This window comes from Littorina saxatilis, linkage group LG10 (genome assembly GCF_037325665.1).
Source record: "Littorina saxatilis isolate snail1 linkage group LG10, US_GU_Lsax_2.0, whole genome shotgun sequence".
Lineage (NCBI taxonomy): Eukaryota > Metazoa > Mollusca > Gastropoda > Littorinimorpha > Littorinidae > Littorina > Littorina saxatilis.
In genome coordinates this window covers 1,960,266-1,978,157 of record NC_090254.1, presented here as the reverse complement: position 1 = coordinate 1,978,157, position 17,892 = coordinate 1,960,266, and the positions used below count along the sequence as shown (strand labels likewise).

The 17,892-nt window shown below is 47.7% G+C and overlaps 1 protein-coding gene and 2 non-coding genes across 3 annotated transcripts in view; all 3 read right to left on the bottom strand.

The window, feature by feature from the left end:
* Positions 1–986: 986 nt before the first annotated feature.
* LOC138977933 (protein ELYS-like) overlaps positions 987–17,892 on the bottom strand; it is a 44,817-nt gene continuing 27,911 nt past the window's right edge. Inside the window, exons 26-38 of the mRNA XM_070350543.1 lie at positions 17,674–17,855; positions 16,219–16,366; positions 15,653–15,845; positions 15,256–15,330; positions 14,499–14,606; positions 12,626–12,786; positions 11,570–11,801; positions 9,315–9,463; positions 7,313–8,772; positions 5,405–6,545; positions 5,091–5,147; positions 4,108–4,369; positions 987–2,080 (exon numbers count right to left, since the gene is read on the bottom strand). Of these exons, the coding sequence (XP_070206644.1) occupies positions 1,888–2,080; positions 4,108–4,369; positions 5,091–5,147; positions 5,405–6,545; positions 7,313–8,772; positions 9,315–9,463; positions 11,570–11,801; positions 12,626–12,786; positions 14,499–14,606; positions 15,256–15,330; positions 15,653–15,845; positions 16,219–16,366; positions 17,674–17,855 (4,361 nt within the window). The 3' untranslated portion in view covers positions 987–1,887. The remainder of the gene's footprint in view (positions 2,081–4,107; positions 4,370–5,090; positions 5,148–5,404; positions 6,546–7,312; positions 8,773–9,314; positions 9,464–11,569; positions 11,802–12,625; positions 12,787–14,498; positions 14,607–15,255; positions 15,331–15,652; positions 15,846–16,218; positions 16,367–17,673; positions 17,856–17,892) is intronic.
* Positions 10,994–11,351, bottom strand: LOC138979316 (small nucleolar RNA U85). The gene has a single exon (XR_011459996.1). It is a non-coding gene; the product is annotated as a small nucleolar RNA U85 (small nucleolar RNA).
* LOC138979317 (small nucleolar RNA U85) lies at positions 12,105–12,462 on the bottom strand. The gene has a single exon (XR_011459997.1). It is a non-coding gene; the product is annotated as a small nucleolar RNA U85 (small nucleolar RNA).

Sequence of the window (17,892 nt, the reverse complement as noted above, 5' to 3'; positions counted from 1 at the left end):
CCTGTACACACTCATTTCACAGTTTTTGATGGCTTACAATTCACTGGCGCATGAACATTTTTGCTGTTGCAAAGATGTGGAATTATGTACCATTTTTATGCTGAAAAATGTATGTTCCAGAAAGATATTAATGCTACGCTTGCTAAGATGTGCTGATGTTTGAAACGGTATAAATTATAACATGTGTCGATTTGTGTATAATGTGTCAATCACGTAGATTAGAATGTGCGCACAAAAACAAAGGTGTTGTTAATTAATTATCAAAATCAAAAACGTAGCATAGTTGTGTTTTGGTACTTTAAGGACAAGAGGTTTTCCTCAAGCTTTAATATCGTCATTGATTGGAGATTGGTGTTTTTAGTTTTGTAACAAAACGTGCATGTCAGTGTTGTGTACATAATAATGTAAGAGAAACCAGCTAGCGAGCGGGAAGAAAGTGTCTGACGTTATGCATGCTGTGCAATGTTCCCCCTCCAAGGGCTTGTAGTGACCCTTGCTACCGGCCTGTAAACTGCCCTCTTTATGTCCACATATACCATGCAAACTCTAATAAACTGACATTTCAAATGATGTTGCTCAATACTTGTGTTGCCTGTTTGCGTTGTGGTGTGTCATTGCAAGTGATGTGTAATTATTCATAGAATCTACACAAAGGGATGTGAGCACTGTAACTACAGAGAAGAAGAAAAAAATATGATAATCGTCTCTTAGCATTGAGAGAAGAGGCTTTGGAATGAAGACTTGAAGAGGGATATTACTCTGTCAATTACTCTGTCAATTACTCTCACTGTCATCTATTTTAACATTGCTTATTTCCTTTTGTTTCTTTACTCAGGCCCTTGTCCTTGGGTTATTATTCACACACCATCTCCTCCTCTGTACACTCAGCCCCATACAATGACATCCATACATGATCTCTCACCCAGCAAACACAGGTAGTACGCACATTCTCTCTCACACAAACATGTTCTCACAAATATCTGGCATTTTTTTTCCATGTCCTACTTTATTCCAGTACTCGACACATGTCTTTGTTTACATACAACATTCAAAACACTTCCATGTTCACACTCACAATGGGTACCAGGTACATGTAATCAGAATTAATATGAAAAATCTGTTGTAAACTGCGGATGACAGGATTAAAACTTCATGCATGCTTAATAAAGCAAGCTGGGATAAATAGAACAGTACATCATGAGTCAACTTGATTCTGTAAAATGACTATCCTTCTTAAATGACAGTTTTTTCACCATTTCAAAACTGAGTCTCCACTACATCACTCAAACAATGAGAACAACTTATGCATTTCATCTAACAAGCAAGATCTGCGATAAACAATGACAGCTATTTACACAATAGAAAGATCAAATATATACCCATACAGAGCAAACAGGCAGAATCGCACAAAAACAATACAAATCCCATCCATGATTGAAAATGACATTTTGCTTCAAGCATTGTGAATTGCTTTAACTTGCTGTACTAAGTTGTCCTCCCTTGCAACAGGTTAGAGCATGTACATCAAATACAACAAATATCAGCCCCCCTCCCTTTTCAAACTTCTTGTCACAAAATGATAATAAATATGTAAATGCTTTCAAGCAAAGGCATCACTGCTTTACAAAGACCACTAACAACGTTAGCTTTTCTCTCCCTGTAAAGGCATCACTTCCTATAGACACAGAACTCCATCAAAGTGGAGCTTTTCAGTCCGTCTTTTTAGTCCCTGTAAGGAAATGTTTCATTTCCAATAGACACAGAACAGTATCAAAGTTAAGCTTTGCAGTCCCTGTAAGGAAATGTTTTATTTCCAATAGACACGGAACAGTATCAAAGTTTAGTTTTTTCTTCCCGGTGAATGCATCCCATCCAAGAAACAGAGCACTACCACAGTTTAGCTTTGCGTTTCCTCAGCACACGTCCGCGCGTGGTGGCCTGGGGCTTGGCTTTCCTGGCAGGCAGGCGCGATCCTCTCTCTGGCTGGGGGTCTGCGCTGGTGGGTTGCCCGGGCGACACCAGGTTGATGGGGCTGTCGGTGGGGGAGGCGCTGGGCACCGCTGTCCTGCTCTTCTTGCGGCTGGAAGCACAACCATGCATGAGCTGTGTGACTGACATAACATGTTGACACATCCCCTCCCACACAAAATGCAATGTCTGTTTGTAGCCAAACTTAAGGCAAGCACTGTCAGCCACAAAGAAGTCGTCACCACACCACACTCAGCAAAAGGTGGACATGAAATTGTGGGGTACTTGGTCATCAGTGGGTGCTATCAGATTTTGTACCAATAAAAAAAAAATGGGAGGGGGCAGTGGAACTGGGTGCTCCGATAGGCAATGTACACTACATTGGGTGTGCACGTTCAGCTTCAGATAGGTCCCATGTCCTAGCCCACCTCTATGAACTCCTTCCCTCTGGCCGTAGACTTCGCACGCACAAAGCTAGGACACTCAGGCTGCAAAACAGCTTCATCCCCAAATCCATCACCCTTAGCAACATGTAAACACATCCACATACCCGACTCAGCCCCTCTTCTGCCAGTGCAATCAGTAGTAATGTACATGGATGTATTGGTTTTATGTACAACCGTATATTTCCTGCGATACATTGTATGTTATGATATTTTGCAATGATGTTTAGCCATAGTTCGTTATACGCGTACGTGTGCGAGAATATGTAAGCGCAGTGCTTTAAAGATGTCCATGTTATATTGTGCTATATGTTTTATGTAAAATCAATGTCTTGTTTGTATTATTGTTATGTACCACCCCTGAATTTCTCTATGAGATAATAAAGTATTCTTATTCTTATTCTTAAAGATCCCACGATTGACAAAAGGGTCTTTCCTGGCAAAATTGCTTAGGCACAGTTAATAATTGTCTACCTATACCCGTGTGACTTGGAATAATAGGCCGTGAAAGGTAAATATGCGCCGAAATGGCTGCAATCTACTGGCCGTATAAAATTTCATCTCACACGGCATCACTGCAGAGCGCCTAGAACTGTACCCACGGAATATGCGCGATATAAGATTCATTGATTGATTGAGGCAATAAGACTAATCTTCAAAGGAACTGTCAGGAAATGGAATGGAAAGGTTTATTCAAGTAATCTTGCAAAATTATAACAATACCTAAACTGTAAATCCAGAGTACATCTGAAAGACTGTATCAATAGCATATGGTCTTTATTCAAACATCAGAAACAGCCATGTGATTGACACAACAGCAATGCCTAGAAATGAATGTGAAAGGAGGCGGGGATGTAGCTCAGTCGGTAGCGCGTTGGATTTGTATCCAGTTGGCCGCTGTCAGCGTGAGTTCGTCCCCACGTTCGGCGAGAGATTTATTTCTCAGAGTCAACTTTGTGTGCAGACTCTCCTCGGTGTCCGAACACCCCCGTGTGTACACGCAAGCACAAGACCAAGTGCGCACGAAAAAGATCCTGTAATCCATGTCAGAGTTCGGTGGGTTATAGAAACACGAAAATACCCAGCATGCTTCCTCCGAAAACAGCGTATGGCTGCCTAAATGGCGGGGTAAAAAACGGTCATACACGTAAAATTCCACTCGTGCAAAAAACACGAGTGTATGTGGGAGTTTCAGCCCACGAACGCAGAAGAAGAAGAAGATGAATGTGAAAGGAGAAGACAGCGTTCAGCACAGCAACCAGACGGGCGCAGTGGCGTGGTGGTAAAACGTCGGCCTCCTAATCGGCAGGTCGTGAGATCGAATCCCTGTCGCTGCCGTCTGGTGGGTTAAGAGTGGAGATGTTCTCGATCTCCCAGGTCAACTTATGTGCAGACCTGCTAGTGACTTAACCCCCTTCGTGTGTACACGCAAGCACAAGACCAAGTGCGCACGGAAAAGATCCTGTAATCCATGTCAGAGTTCGGTGGGTTATAGAAACACGAAAATACCCAGCATGCTTCCTCCGAAAGCGGCGTATGGCTGCCTAAATGGCGGGGTAAAAACGGTCATACACGTAAAATTCCACTCGTGCAAAAACATGAGTGAACGTGGGAGTTTCAGCCCACGAACGCAGAAGAAGAAGAAGATGAAAGTGAAAGGAGAAGACAGCGTTCAGCACAGCAACCTCACACTCACCTCTGCATGGGTCGTCTCACTTTTCTTGGTGCAGTTTCCGTGACAACCTCACTGGTAGACGCAGCATCATCTGGCACCGACTCTGCCGTTTCTTCTTCCACTGCAGGCTCCGGTTCTACCGACGCTGACCGGAGAGATCTGCTGGGCGCCTCCACGGATGGTGTAGATGATGTGGACGTGGTGCGGCTGCGTGCGGTGCGGGTGATGGGCGGGGAGAAGATGAACGCCGCCATGTTGGAGGAAGGGCCGGCCCCCATTGTGTCTGTCAGGAATCAAACACAGCCAGTCATCACTCCGTTCTCACTGGCTCATTGTCTTCGTCCCATTCTGGTTATGTTATTGTTGCTAACAAATGTGAACCATCATATGTGAACTATCATACACCATACCCACTCCCCCCCCCCCCCCCCCCCCCCTAAATAATAAAGTTAATCAGCACACATCTACTAAGGTGCATGCTGGGTATGCACATTTTGCCGGGAAAAATGTTTCAGAGCCACATATAGCGTGGAAGTCCCTCTTCCTTGACTCAGACCTTTATTTTCTTCCAGAGAACTACTGGCTAGAACTTTGATCAAACTGCCTGAATCTCCAGCTTCAGGAATGGCAACATTATCTCTGCATGTAATAGAGAGAGCATAACTTTCATATTGACAGGGGGAACTTCAACACAGCTAACAACTTATTTCCTACTATGACTGTGTAACTGTACAGCTCCTGATGTGTCCCACGGTCTGGCCACCATGAGCCAAGAGCTCAACTCCACCATGAGCCAAGAGCTCAACTCCACCATGAGCCAAGAGCTCAACTCCACCATGAGCCAAGAGCTCAACTCCACCATGAGCTAAGAGCTCAACTCCACCATGAGCCAAGAGCTCAACTCCACCATGAGCTAAGAGCTCAACTCAACCTGATACCATCCTTCAGTAAGATGGTATGGTCCATGCAGCAAACAACACAGACTCCACTGCCACACAACATACCCGCTTGCACTCTGGACAGCGGGGTGGGCGGAGCAAACTGGAAGCTCGGCGCATCTCCTGTGGACACACAACATTCATCATGCAGTGAGCTGTGTGCAATCAAGATTGTCATCACCTTCAAAAAAGACACACATCCACTCTCTGCACATGTTGAGCAAATACTCATATACTTGACAGCTCATCAACTTTAAAAGCAGAGCCCCAATACAACCCTGCATACATTTAAAACACACTTATCACACACACATACAGAAAGGCAAACACATAAACACACACACAGAAGCAGAGACTTGCAGGAAAGCTTTTTGCCATACCTGTCTCCTCGGCCGCCTTGACACTACTCTGAAGAGACTCCTTCTGTTGCCTGCGATTGCTGCGCAGTTCTTCCGTCGCCATGGCAATGTCCTTGACCTCCATAGCCACTTGACCTTCACCTTGGCTCCCCTTACCTCTCAGGCGGGCAGGTGAAGAAGGCTCAGGTGTCTTGGACCGGCCTGTGGACGCACCGGAGGTGGACTCCACAGAATCTCCGGACACTGACCTCTCCATGGACGCTCGCAGAGACCGGCGACTGGGGGACACGGGTGCGGGCTTGTCTGTGTCAGAGCGTGCTGATCGGCGGCTGGGAGAGGCTGGTACAGAGTCCGCTGACTCTGACCTCTCAGAACGTGCAGGTCTACGTGCAGGAGAGACAGAAGCGGCATCCTGCACTTGTTTGCCGGGAGTTGCAGACAGGGGATCCTCCTCACCCTCCGCCGGCACGTCCGTCTTGACGCCTCGTCTCCCCCTGCTGGGGGAGGGGGGTGGAGGGGACACCGATCTCTCCGTAGTCTTCGTGTGGGGAGTGGAAACCCTGGAAGGGGATGCAGGCTCTGGAGTGTGAGAAAGACGTCTGGATCGTCGTGACGGTGAGGCAGGTTCTGACACTTTGAGGGGGTCTGGAGTCATGGCTCTGCGTGTGGAGAGTCTGCCGGGAGACTTAGCTTCCTCTTCTTGGTCCTTGCCCCCCCTGGCTGCTCTGCGACTGGCAGACTCGGGCTTCTTGCTTTCCGCGGCCTGGCTTCCCCTTGTTGCACGTCGGCCGGGAGATCGGCTTGGAGACTTGGGTGCTTCAGGCTCCTGCTCTGGTGTTTTGGGCGATTTGCTTCTGGTCACTGGTAGTCGAGTGGTGTCAGGGGTGGTCGACCTCCGTGATGATCGCCGTTGTCGTCCGGGTGATTTAGGAATGTCGTCCTCAGCGGCAGTGGGGGGTTCTGTATCGGTGCTCGTGACGCTGTCGGGCAACTTGCTGCTCTCAACTCCACTGTCAGAACTCTCCATGCCTGTGTCATGTGACCTGGTTTTCCTGGCAGAACTTCTTTCAGGTGTCTTGAGTCTGGTGGCGCGGCGAGTCGGGGAGGGTGGTGGGGGCATCATCTCATCACTGGAGCTTTCTGTCTGCACTGTCAGAGTGTCCTGAATGGAGATATAGTACATCACTTAACTTCAACATGTTTCAATAGTAGTTAGTACATCACTTAACTTCAACATCTTTCAATAGTAGTTAGTACATCACTTAACTTCAACATGTTTCAACAAACACCTAGCACATCAACAAAGAATTTCAAACAGTAAATAGTTAAGCTGAAATCCTGTTTGAAACCTTACAGTGAGAATGCAAAACAGCTAAAGCCTGGGATGTTATACAAACTCATAAAAGAATAATAACTCACTAATCTTTCTCCCATCACAAACATACTCATTCAGATTGTAACTGTTTACCAGTAATTTAACATTTGTGACCCTCCACCACGAAATGAGTCGCATGTCACCTTTGCATGATTTTCATATTTTTACATTTTCCTAAAGAGTTTTTTATGCTCTATCCAGTGGTGAAAACCGTTTTAGAAAAGAGCGAAAAATGTTTGAGTTATAAACCTGTGACTAAGGTGACCCTCATACTGTTACCAGACACTCTCCGGACTTATATCAAGCCTAGCGCAGAACCACGCGAGGTGACATGCGACTCATTTCGTGGTGGAGGGTCACATTTGTCACTGGTTGTAATACAGGATGGCCCCCTAGCACATAAGCACGTCATGTCCCAAATAGACCCTAGTTGTGGGGACAGCAAAACCCAGTTAGCACAGCATACATGCCCACTTCTTCCACATGATTCAGTCACAACAAACTCACCAATTCTCTTACTCAAACTGACAAACACAACAGGATAAAAGCCAAACCTTTTCAGCGGTGGCCTTGGAGGGTCTGCGAGTGCGTTCAGGTGTGGCCCCTCGCTCTTCACTCTTGCGAGACGACCTGCGGGAGGGGGAAGGAGGGGGGGACCGATCCACACTCTGCCGCACAGATCTGCGTGACGGTGAGACAGGCGGTGAGCCATTGACACTTCTGGTGACTCTGCGTGACGGTGAGACAGGCGGTGAGCCATTGACACTTCTGGTGACTCTGCGCGACGGTGAGGAGGGGAGAGGGGAGGGCTGGGAGCGGTTGTCGTTGCTGTTTTCATCGTCGCTGACCTCCACGCGCAAGTCGGGCATCTCGTCAGGCCAGACCTCGCTACCCGCAGCAGGCGGTTGGCTGTGTAGTGACACTCGACGCAGTTTGGGCGGTGTGGACTCCGTCGTCTCCCCTGCCTCTTCCACAGACGCTGTCGCCAGATCCTTTCTCAGCTTTCCTCGTCGTGACACGCGCACGCTCTTAACCGACCTCTCGGGTGTGTTCTTGAGGGAGGGAGGGCGGATGGGGGTGGGGGTCTGGATTTCGTCGGCAATCTCCACCATGTCCTCCGTCTGGTGAGTGGCTGACGACACCGTGGTGGGTGTCTTGGCTTCGCGCACTGTCATCAGGAGGTTCTCCTCGGCTGGCTCTATGGTCTCCATGGCCTCCAAGCTGTGTGTGGGGGAGGGGTGAGTACCATCCTCGCACTCTATCACCGGGGCCAGGTCACCGGGGGAACTGGTTTGGAACACCACCCTGGTCTCGGTGGCCGACTTCACCACGCGGATCTCGTACTCGTCTCTGTACTCTCCCGACATGTGCGACGTCTGTCTGGTCTCCTTCACAACTGACGTTTGCTTTATGACCTCCCGGCCGTCAGACAGGCGCGACCGAGGGCTGACCTGGGGTGACCAACTCAACCTGCTGTCAGTCATCGTGTCCGTCTCTACCACCAGAGGTGATCTTTCTCTCACCTTGGCATTGCGGCCTCTTTTCTGGGGAGACACTGCAGGAGAAGGCTCCTGGGTCTTGGGGGAGACTTTGGGAGACCGTTCTTTTGCTTTAGGAGACCGTTCTTTTGCTTTGGGAGACCGTTCTTTTGCTTTGGGGGACCTTTCTCTCCCTTTGGGAGAAACCTTGGGTGACCGTTCTCTGGTCCTGGGTGATATTTTTGTGTATGGTGCACCTTGTGCGTGAGCAAGTGTTGCTGATGGGCCTTGAGAACTGGTGTGTGGAGCTTCAAGAGACTGGGACGGGTGGAGAGGTTTACGCGTCATCCTGTCGTCAAGATGAGACTCCAACTCCTCCCCTTCATCCTCCATGGGCCGTTCACGTTCAGGGAGAGGTGGGGGGAACACAGTCGAGGGGGGAGGGGAGGGGAGGGTGGGGGGAACGCTGATGTCAGGGGAGGGGGAGGGCAGCGGTACGGTGGAGGAGTCCAAGTCATTCTCTGTGTCCATTGCTTCTGTGGGAAAACAAGACAAAATAACACAGTTACAAACAGTCTCTTTATAACATGTGTTTATGGGTTGAAGGTGAAAACTTTACGCAGTTTAGTTCCTGATTTGTTGTTGGTTTTTGCTTTGCCTCAGTGATTTAGTTCTTTTCCCAGTCAGTTTGTCTATCGTTTTGTCCATGCTTTTAGTTTGTCTTTTTGGCTTAGTTCTAACCTATTGACTGACTATTTACTTCACTGTTTTTCATGGTTTGGGATTGAAAGTGTAAGACCTCTCCCTGTGACAAGGTGACAGCTCAAACACCACTCATCAGTTCGCTGCTTTACTATGCTTTGTAAGTAAGAGCCTTTTCACACACATTTGTTCCTGGAAGATCCGGTTCCTGGAAGATCCGCTACAGTGGAACCCCCAATTAAAGACTTGTTCACACTTTCTCTTGATAACCCGTGTAAATGGACCTCCAGTTTAAGACTCCCTCCTTTCCAAGACCTAATTGTCTGAGAGTTGTGTGGGTCTTAACATGCAGGTCCCACTGTATTTTCACACCAACCTGTGACCTGCGTGACCTGCGTGGAGAAGTTGAAGGTGACCTCCTCGTCGGACACGACCGCCGTCTCCCCTGGTGATGTCCCCTGTCTGGTGTGAAGCGATGGTCGCGACATGTCGTCAGGTGACGCGTGCAGGGGGGAGATTTCATGTCTGTATGACACAGAACACACTCGCGTCACTGCATGTAGCGTGTTTGCTGGTATTTGTGATGACAACTCAAAGCTTTCAATAACAAACATAATTATGGGGACAAGAGAAAAACTCTGAAGCCACTGTTAAGTATCACATCAGAGAGAATACCTGTTTGGGTGTGATCACATTATAATGGGGACAAGAGAAACACTCTGAAGCCACTGTCAAGTATCACATCACAGAGAATACCTGTTTGGGTGTGATCACATTATAATGGGGACAAGAGAAACACTCTGAAGCCACTGTCAAGTATCACATCACAGAGAATACCTGTTTGGGTGTGATCACATTATAATGGGGACAAGAGAAACACTCTGAAGCCACTGTCAAGTATCACATCACAGAGAATACCTGTTTGGGTGTGATCACATTATAATGGGGACAAGAGAAACACTGTGAAGCCACTGTCAAGTATCACATCACAGAGAATACCTGTTTGGGTGTGATCACATTATAATGGGGACAAGAGAAACACTCTGAAGCCACTGTCAAGTATCACATCACAGAGAATACCTGTTTGGGTGTGATCACATTATAATGGGGACAAGAGAAACACTCTGAAGCCACTGTCAAGTATCACATCACAGAGAATACCTGTTTGGGTGTGATCACATTAGTCTGATTAAATGATTGCCAACACACCCTAGACACAGGCATGGGAATTGAAAATTGTAAAAAAGGCGGAAAATTTATAACTGAAGACGCAAAGCGTCAAGTCGACGGCGCGAAGCGCCTAGCCTTACTAGGGGGGTCCGGGGGCATGCCCCCCCGGAAATTTTTTTTCTCCAAAGAACCCAGATGGTGCAATCTGGTGTCATCTGAGCTCCAAGTTTGCCATTAAATTCTGTTTTTAGAATCAGAGTTTTTAGTACAAAAATGTACCAAATTTTGCTTACATGTATTATATATATGGTTTAAATTTGTAAAAAAAATTATCTGTTGAGACAAACAGGAAAATGTAACTTGTAACACAATCTGTGCAATCTGGTTTACTTTCAAACATAATAGTTCAATAACTGAGGCGGGCGGTAGCAGTGCGTAAACAAAGTACGGAAAGTTTTCGCGGGCTTTTGCGCAAAGGCCAAAGTAACCGGTGCTTTTTTTGTGTGCCTCCCCCCTTTATTTTTTCGGCGGACACTTTTGCATTTTCGGCGGAACAAAAAAAAAATTCGGCGGAAATCCCATGCCTGTAGACAGTCTATACAGGTATACTGATACATCTGGCATCAACACTTTCTCCACTACTTACTATTCTTTGTGCACACACATACACACACACACACACAAGCAGGCACACACACACAAGCAGGCACACACACACGCAAAAGCACACACAAACATACAAAGAGGCTGCTGAGTTACAACACATGGATCAAGCGAGGAACCATCCTTCCTGCACATGGTAATGCATGCACAAACATAGACAGGGACTGTCCATCCAAAGCAATACATCTTAACTGGAATATATATAAACTATTATTATAACTCTGCCATCAGATTACTAAAAAATCAGTCACAGGCAGCTGATTGGCACCCCGTAGCCCCTTCCCCATCCCCAAAACCACACCCACAGACCATGCTAACCCAGCTAGCCCAGCCCTCTGCCAAAACCCGTGAGCTGCCTATCCCCCCTACCCCCTCCCCCTGGGACTGTAGTGGCCGCTTCCGAGCCCCGAGCCATGGGTTGGGCAGGGGGCAGAGTGGCGCCACCTGGTTGCTGTATGTCCGGCCTTACAGCCATCGCCTTATCCTCCAGCACGACCGCCAAGATTACAGACAATGGGGGGTCACTCTGGTTTTCTTCATGTGCCGCAGCCGCCTAAGATTCGCTATATCATCATTTGGCAGTTGGATATTACAATATTCTATGTCTTTTTCTCTTTGAATATTCCTCTGCACTTGACATTCGTTGAAAGAAATACTCAGAGGAAAGACAGAAAGAGAGAAATAATATATAAAGACAAAATCAGAGAAACACACACACACACACTCTTTCTTTCTCACACACAGATAAAATTGGTTCAATAAAATGTCTGTGAGTCTACAGCACAAAGTACCACTCACATCTGAGACTCAGCAAAGCGGATGTGTTTAGGTGTGGCCACGTCCCCAGTGTTGGACAGGTCAGTCTTGGCTCTGGACACACTGCTGGGGGCGAGAGGGGCGGTGGCCGAGGTGGGGGAGGGGGTGGCGGAGGGGGATACCTCAGTGGGAGTGGGAGGGAGAGAGGTGGAAACATTGAGAGAGCCGGTAAAGCCAAGTCTCTTGGGCCGGCCTTTCGGTGATAAAACACCACCTGAAACACCAGAAACACACAGAAGATAACATGAACAAAGAGAATGATTTGTATTGTGTTTCTATCAGATATATTGATCACAAACAAAGACTTGTTTCCCAAAACATATCCATAAGCCCAAACAACAGTACTTATGCACAAAGCACACACAAACGTACAAAGAGGCTGCAGAGTGACAACACATGGATCAAGCGAGGAACCATCCTTCCTGCACATGGTAATGCATGCACAAACATAGACAGGGACTGTCCATCCAAAGCAATACATCTTAAATGGAATATATATAAACTAATATTATAACTCTGCCATCAGATTACTAAAAAATCAGTCACAGGCAGCTGATTGGCACCCCGTAGCCCCTCCCCCATCCCCAAAACCACACCCACAGACCATGCTAACCCAGCTACCCCCGCCCTCTACCAAAACCCGTGAGCTGCCTATCCCCCCTACCCCCACCCCCTGGGACTGTAGTGGCCGCTTCCGAGCCCCGAGCCATGGGTTGGGCAGGGGGCAGAGTGGCGCCACCTGGTTGCTGTATGTCCGGCCTTACAGCCATCGCCTTATCCTCCAGCACGACCGCCAAGATTACAGACAATGGGGGGTCACTCTGGTTTTCTTCATGTGCCGCAGCTGCCTAAGATTCGCTATATCATCATTTGGCAGTTGGATATTACAATATTATAGGTCTTTTTCTCCTTGGATATTTTTCTACTCAAGACATTCTTTGAAAGAAGTGTCCGAGGGAAGGAAGAGAGAATAAATAAATATATAGACAAAACGAGACAAACACACACACAAAAGAAAGGAAACACAGGCGATCGAACCTTTAGCCTTGGGGGATGAGCGAGGAAGACGTGACACTTTGAGGATGGAGTGGGGGGTGGGGGTGGCGCGTTGCTGAGGGGAGGTAATCCTGGCCGGCGTGTGCTCGATCTTCGGAGTCTGCAGCAGTGACATGCAGTCGGCAGTGAATACCCTCGATCGTCTGGAAGCAACAGCACAGTTTGTTAAACAAAACAGGGTGTAAAACGTATCACTACCCTGCTAGTTTGTGCTGTAAGCTACTCGATCAGAAGTGCCGAGAAATAAAATGTGCACATGACTCATGAGAGAGAGAGAGAGAGAGAGAGAGAGAGAGAGAGAGAGAGAGAGAGAGAGAGAGAGAGAGAGAGAGAGAGAGAGAGAGAGAGAGAGAGAGAGAGAGAAGAGAAAAAAAAGAGAGAGTGGATCAACAATTTCATGTAGGACAGTAATCTGAACTGAAGAATTGAGTGGACCAATCAAAAGATGAATGGTAGGAGGGAGAAGGGAGTGGATGTTGGTGACCAGTCTCAAAATCACAATCAGCACAATCAAATTCACATCCCATGTCTCAGACAAATACATGCCCATCCCCAGCTATGCAGTGTGTCTCCCAGACTTGTTTACCTCCAAAATTTGACAAGAGTTATGGTCGTCAAAAAATAGTAATCTGATCACCAAAATAGTAACCCAGTGGTTACAAACGCCAAACATTAGCAACACAAAACTAATTGGAAACACATTTGAAAATCGTAGTCTAGACTCAAATGGGAGTAATTTATTCCCCCAAATCCAAATAATAGTAATAATTTACTCCCAAATAGTAAGGGTGAAGAGAGACTCTCTCCCCAGTAGAGTGACATACCTGAGGGTGAAGAGAGACTCTCTCCCCAGCAGAGTGACGTACCTGAGTGTGAAGAGAGACTCTCTCCCCAGCAGAGTGACGTACCTGAGTGTGAAGAGAGACTCTCTCCCCAGCAGAGTGACGTACCTGAGGGTGAAGAGAGACTCTCTCCCCAGTAGAGTGACGTACCTGAGGGTGAAGAGAGACTCTCTCCCCAGCAGAGTGACGTACCTGAGGGTGAAGAGAGACTCTCTCCCCAGTAGAGTGACGTACCCGGGCATGGTACTGAAGGAATGGCAATTTCAGCTGAAATAAAGCCGGGGGTCCAGGGGGCCGTTTAGGCCCCCTGTCGGGGTCAAGGGGCAGCGCCCCTTGTGGGGGTCAGGGGGCAACGCCTCCTGAAGCTGACGACTTTTTACAAATTCAAATGTGTTTAGTGCCCTCTCCTTGAAGCTGAGAGGGATATAAGTGAAAGATAACAAGGCTTGAGTAAGAAAAAATAATAATCTCAAGTCAATCAGCAGATTTTTTTTATTTTTTTTATTTTTTTAAATTTTTTCCGGATTTTCGTTTTCGGCGGATTTCCGCCGATCGGCGGAAGAGTACCATGCCTGGTACCTGAGGGTGAAGAGACTCTCTCCCCAGTAGAGTGACGTACCTGAGTGTGAAGAGAGACTCTCTCCCCAGCAGAGTGATGTACCTGAGTGTGAAGAGAGACACTCTCCCCAGCAGGGTGACAAACCTGAGGGTGAAGAGAGACTCTCTCCCCAGTAGAGTGACGTACCTGAGGGTGAAGACGTACCTGAGGGTGAAGAGACACTCTACCCAGCAGAGTGACGTACCTGAGTGTGAAGAGCGACTCTCTCCCCAGCAGAGTGACGTACCTGAGTGTGAAGAGCGACTCTCTACCCAGCAGAGTGACGTACCTGAGCGTGAAGAGAGACTCTCTCCCCAGCAGAGTGACGTACCTGAGCGTGAAGAGAGACTCTCTCCCCAGCAGAGTGACGTACCTGAGCGTGAAGAGAGACTCTCTCCCCAGCAGAGTGACATACCTGAGGGTGGTGTTGGCAGTGGGAGAGAGGGGGGAGGCAGGCAGTGTTGTGGACAGGAAGCCCACGGTGCTCTCTCTGACGGCTGGGTACACCACCTGGCTGGCCACACTGCAAGGCAACACACACAGCGGGTCAGTTGCATCTCTCTCAGCTCACTTGGACTCACACAATGCTATGTTCATAACAATCTAACCTGCCATGAGTTACTGTGAAAAGCTGTGAGCCATGACTGTCAAATACCCTGTCTGTACCTGACCATGGATGAGACACTTGGTGACCTGCGATGAGACACTTGGTGACCCGCGATGAGACACTTGGTGACCCGCGATGAGACACTTGGTGACCCGCGATGAGACACTTGGTGACCCGCGATGAGACACTTGGTGACCCGCGATGAGACACTTGGTGACCCGCGATGAGACACTTGGTGACCCGCGATGAGACACTTGGTGACCCGCGATGAGACACTTGGTGACCCGCGATGAGACACTTGGTGACCCGCGATGAGACACTTGGTGACCCGCGATGAGACACTTGGTGACCCGCGATGAGACACTTGGTGACCCGCGATGAGACACTTGGTGACCTGCGATAGTTAGCACCACATACAGGCTGAAAATGACGTGCAACATCTCACTACAGGCAACATTCTCTACATTTTTTTCTTTCTTTCTGTGCCGTCTAATGGACCTGCCAACATGTAGAGATGTGTGAAGGGAGCCGGCCAGAGACAGGTAGGAGACGGCAAGCAACGTACCTGAGACGACTGCGCACTCTGGGTGTGGATGGGGTGCACAGGAACGGCCCTGGCTTGTTGATGACGGCCGTGTCACTGCACACAATATTCCATGTTTGTCACTCAGCAGTAAGGACATCAAGCGCACACAATACTTTATAACACACTGTGTGCATTCATTATACTTTATAAAACACTGTGTGCATTCATTATGTTTCCTACCATGTCTGGTATGCTCACAAAACACAGTACGACCACAAAATGCCAACAGGACGTTTTTGCAGATTATCTGCACATGGAGACATACATTATCATACATTATCATCCAACAAGACTTGATCCACAGTCCGACTTTCTTTTCCACAAATAAAACGTACACGATCCCACACCCACTTTGTCCTCCAGAGGGACGCCTCACCTTTCAGGCAAGTCCCGTTTGTGCCCAGCGACACCTGTCTCCTGTTTCTCCCTGTCCCCCTCCTCGTGGCGCGCCAGCAGCGTGCCGGCCTGGGCCACCTTGTCCATGACGGCCATGATGAGCGAGGACTGACAGTTGGCGCGTCGCTCTGCGTGCTGCGTGATGGCTGTCGACAGGGGCTTAGGCCGCACCACTGTTGGCAGTGAGAAACAACAGCAGCATCAAACGTTGTATGGTGTATTATCATTGCTGACACTGAGAAGCTCTGGGACTTGATTACAAGTGATAAAAGGTCAAGGCTTCTTACATTGCATTCATTATTCACGAGTGTGGATGAGCTCAAAATGAAGTGAACCAAACATCACCTTGAACCACGCCAAACTGTATCTATGAAAGAGGAAAAAGAAAGAAAGAAAGAAAGGAAGGAAGAAAAAGAAATAAGCATGCTGACTTGATGCTAATAGACCAAACCCCAAACACTCAAATGAAGGAATGAACACAAGTTTTCCCACAGAAACTCCAGCTAACTATTCCAAACAAGACGTGAGAGATGGTGAATCGCTTACCGTCGACCTTGCGAGTGGCGTTGAGTGTGGAGGAGGACGGGGGATGGTTGATGAGGTATTGCTGTGTGGCGGGCAGAGCGTGACGGAACCCCTCCACCACTGTGTTACGCGTCTTGGCTCGCTCCCGTGCCTTGCCACTCTGGTCCATCTGGGACACACAACAAACACCGCCAATAACTTACAGCTTAGATAAACACCGCCAATAACTTACAGCTTAGATAAACACCGTCAATAACTTACAGCTTAGATAAACACCGTCAATAACTTACAGCTTAGATAAACACCGTCAATAACTTACAGCTTAGATAAACACCGTCAATAACTTACAGCTTAGATAAACACCGTCAATAACTTACAGCTTAGATAAACACCGTCAATAACTTACAGCTTAGATAAACACCGCCAATAACTTACAGCTTAGATAAACACTGTCAATAATTTACAGCTTAGATACACACCGCCAATAACTTACAGCTTAGATAAACACCGTCAATAACTTAAAGCTTAGATAAACACCGTCAATAACTTACAGCTTAGATAAACACTGTCAATAACTTACAGCTTAGATAAACACCGCCAATAACTTAAAGCTTAGATAAACACCGTCAATAACTTACAGCTTAGACTTAAAGTGTTTGTAGTTCATTTCCTTCTCTGGCCTTTCCTGGTTGGTGAAAAACCTACATGATCAATGTTTCTCCCTAAGCTGTACAGAACCAAGTTAGTGTTCCAAATTGCGTCCAAATGTCAACAAGGGCAAAGCAAACGACTCAGCTCCTCACTGTGGTGTGATGCTGTAAACAACACAACAATTTGTTTCTCACATTTGAGTGCAGACAAGTACATTACTACTTTTGAACTATCACGTGCCATCTTTGAGATTGGTGTTGAAGTGTTTACCCATAACTTTTTGCCCTAGCCCACTCTTGCAAGTACTGTGCTAGACGTTTGGTGCTCACACAAATCTCAATCAGCCAGCTATAGAATCTTGGACAGCAACACCACTTTGCAACACACTAATCATGAGGCCACAGACCCCTAGAATCTTGGACAGCAACACCACTTTGCAACACACTAATCATGAGGCCACAGACCCCTAGAATCTTGGACAGCAACACCACTTTGCAACACACTAATCATGAGGCCACAGACCCCTAGAATCTTGGACAGCAACACCACTTTGCAACACACTAATCATGAGGCCACAGACCCCTAGAATCTTGGACAGCAACACCACTTTGCAACACACTAATCATGAGGCCACAGACCCCTAGAATCTTGGACAGCAACACCACTTTGCAACACACTAATCATGAGGCCACAGACCCCTAGAATCTTGGACAGCAACACCACTTTGCAACACACTAATCATGAGGCCACAGACCCCTACACCACAAACACATCACACTGACATCACTAAGTCAACACAGACACTTCAAGCAACTGGTGACTCACGGTGGCACGGTGCTTCATACGGTCGTTGAGACGGATGGCGGGGACATACTGCGCCCTCTGCAGGAGGTGCAGGACCAGTAACTCTGCGGCGGTGGGGTCAGCGCTGACGGACAGGTAGTGCTGCAGACACTGCTCCTCGCACTCAGTCAGGGGAAGCTTGAACAGCATCTCCATCAGCTTGTCTGCCATCAGATAAACCACAGAGTGTGTGAGCTTTAT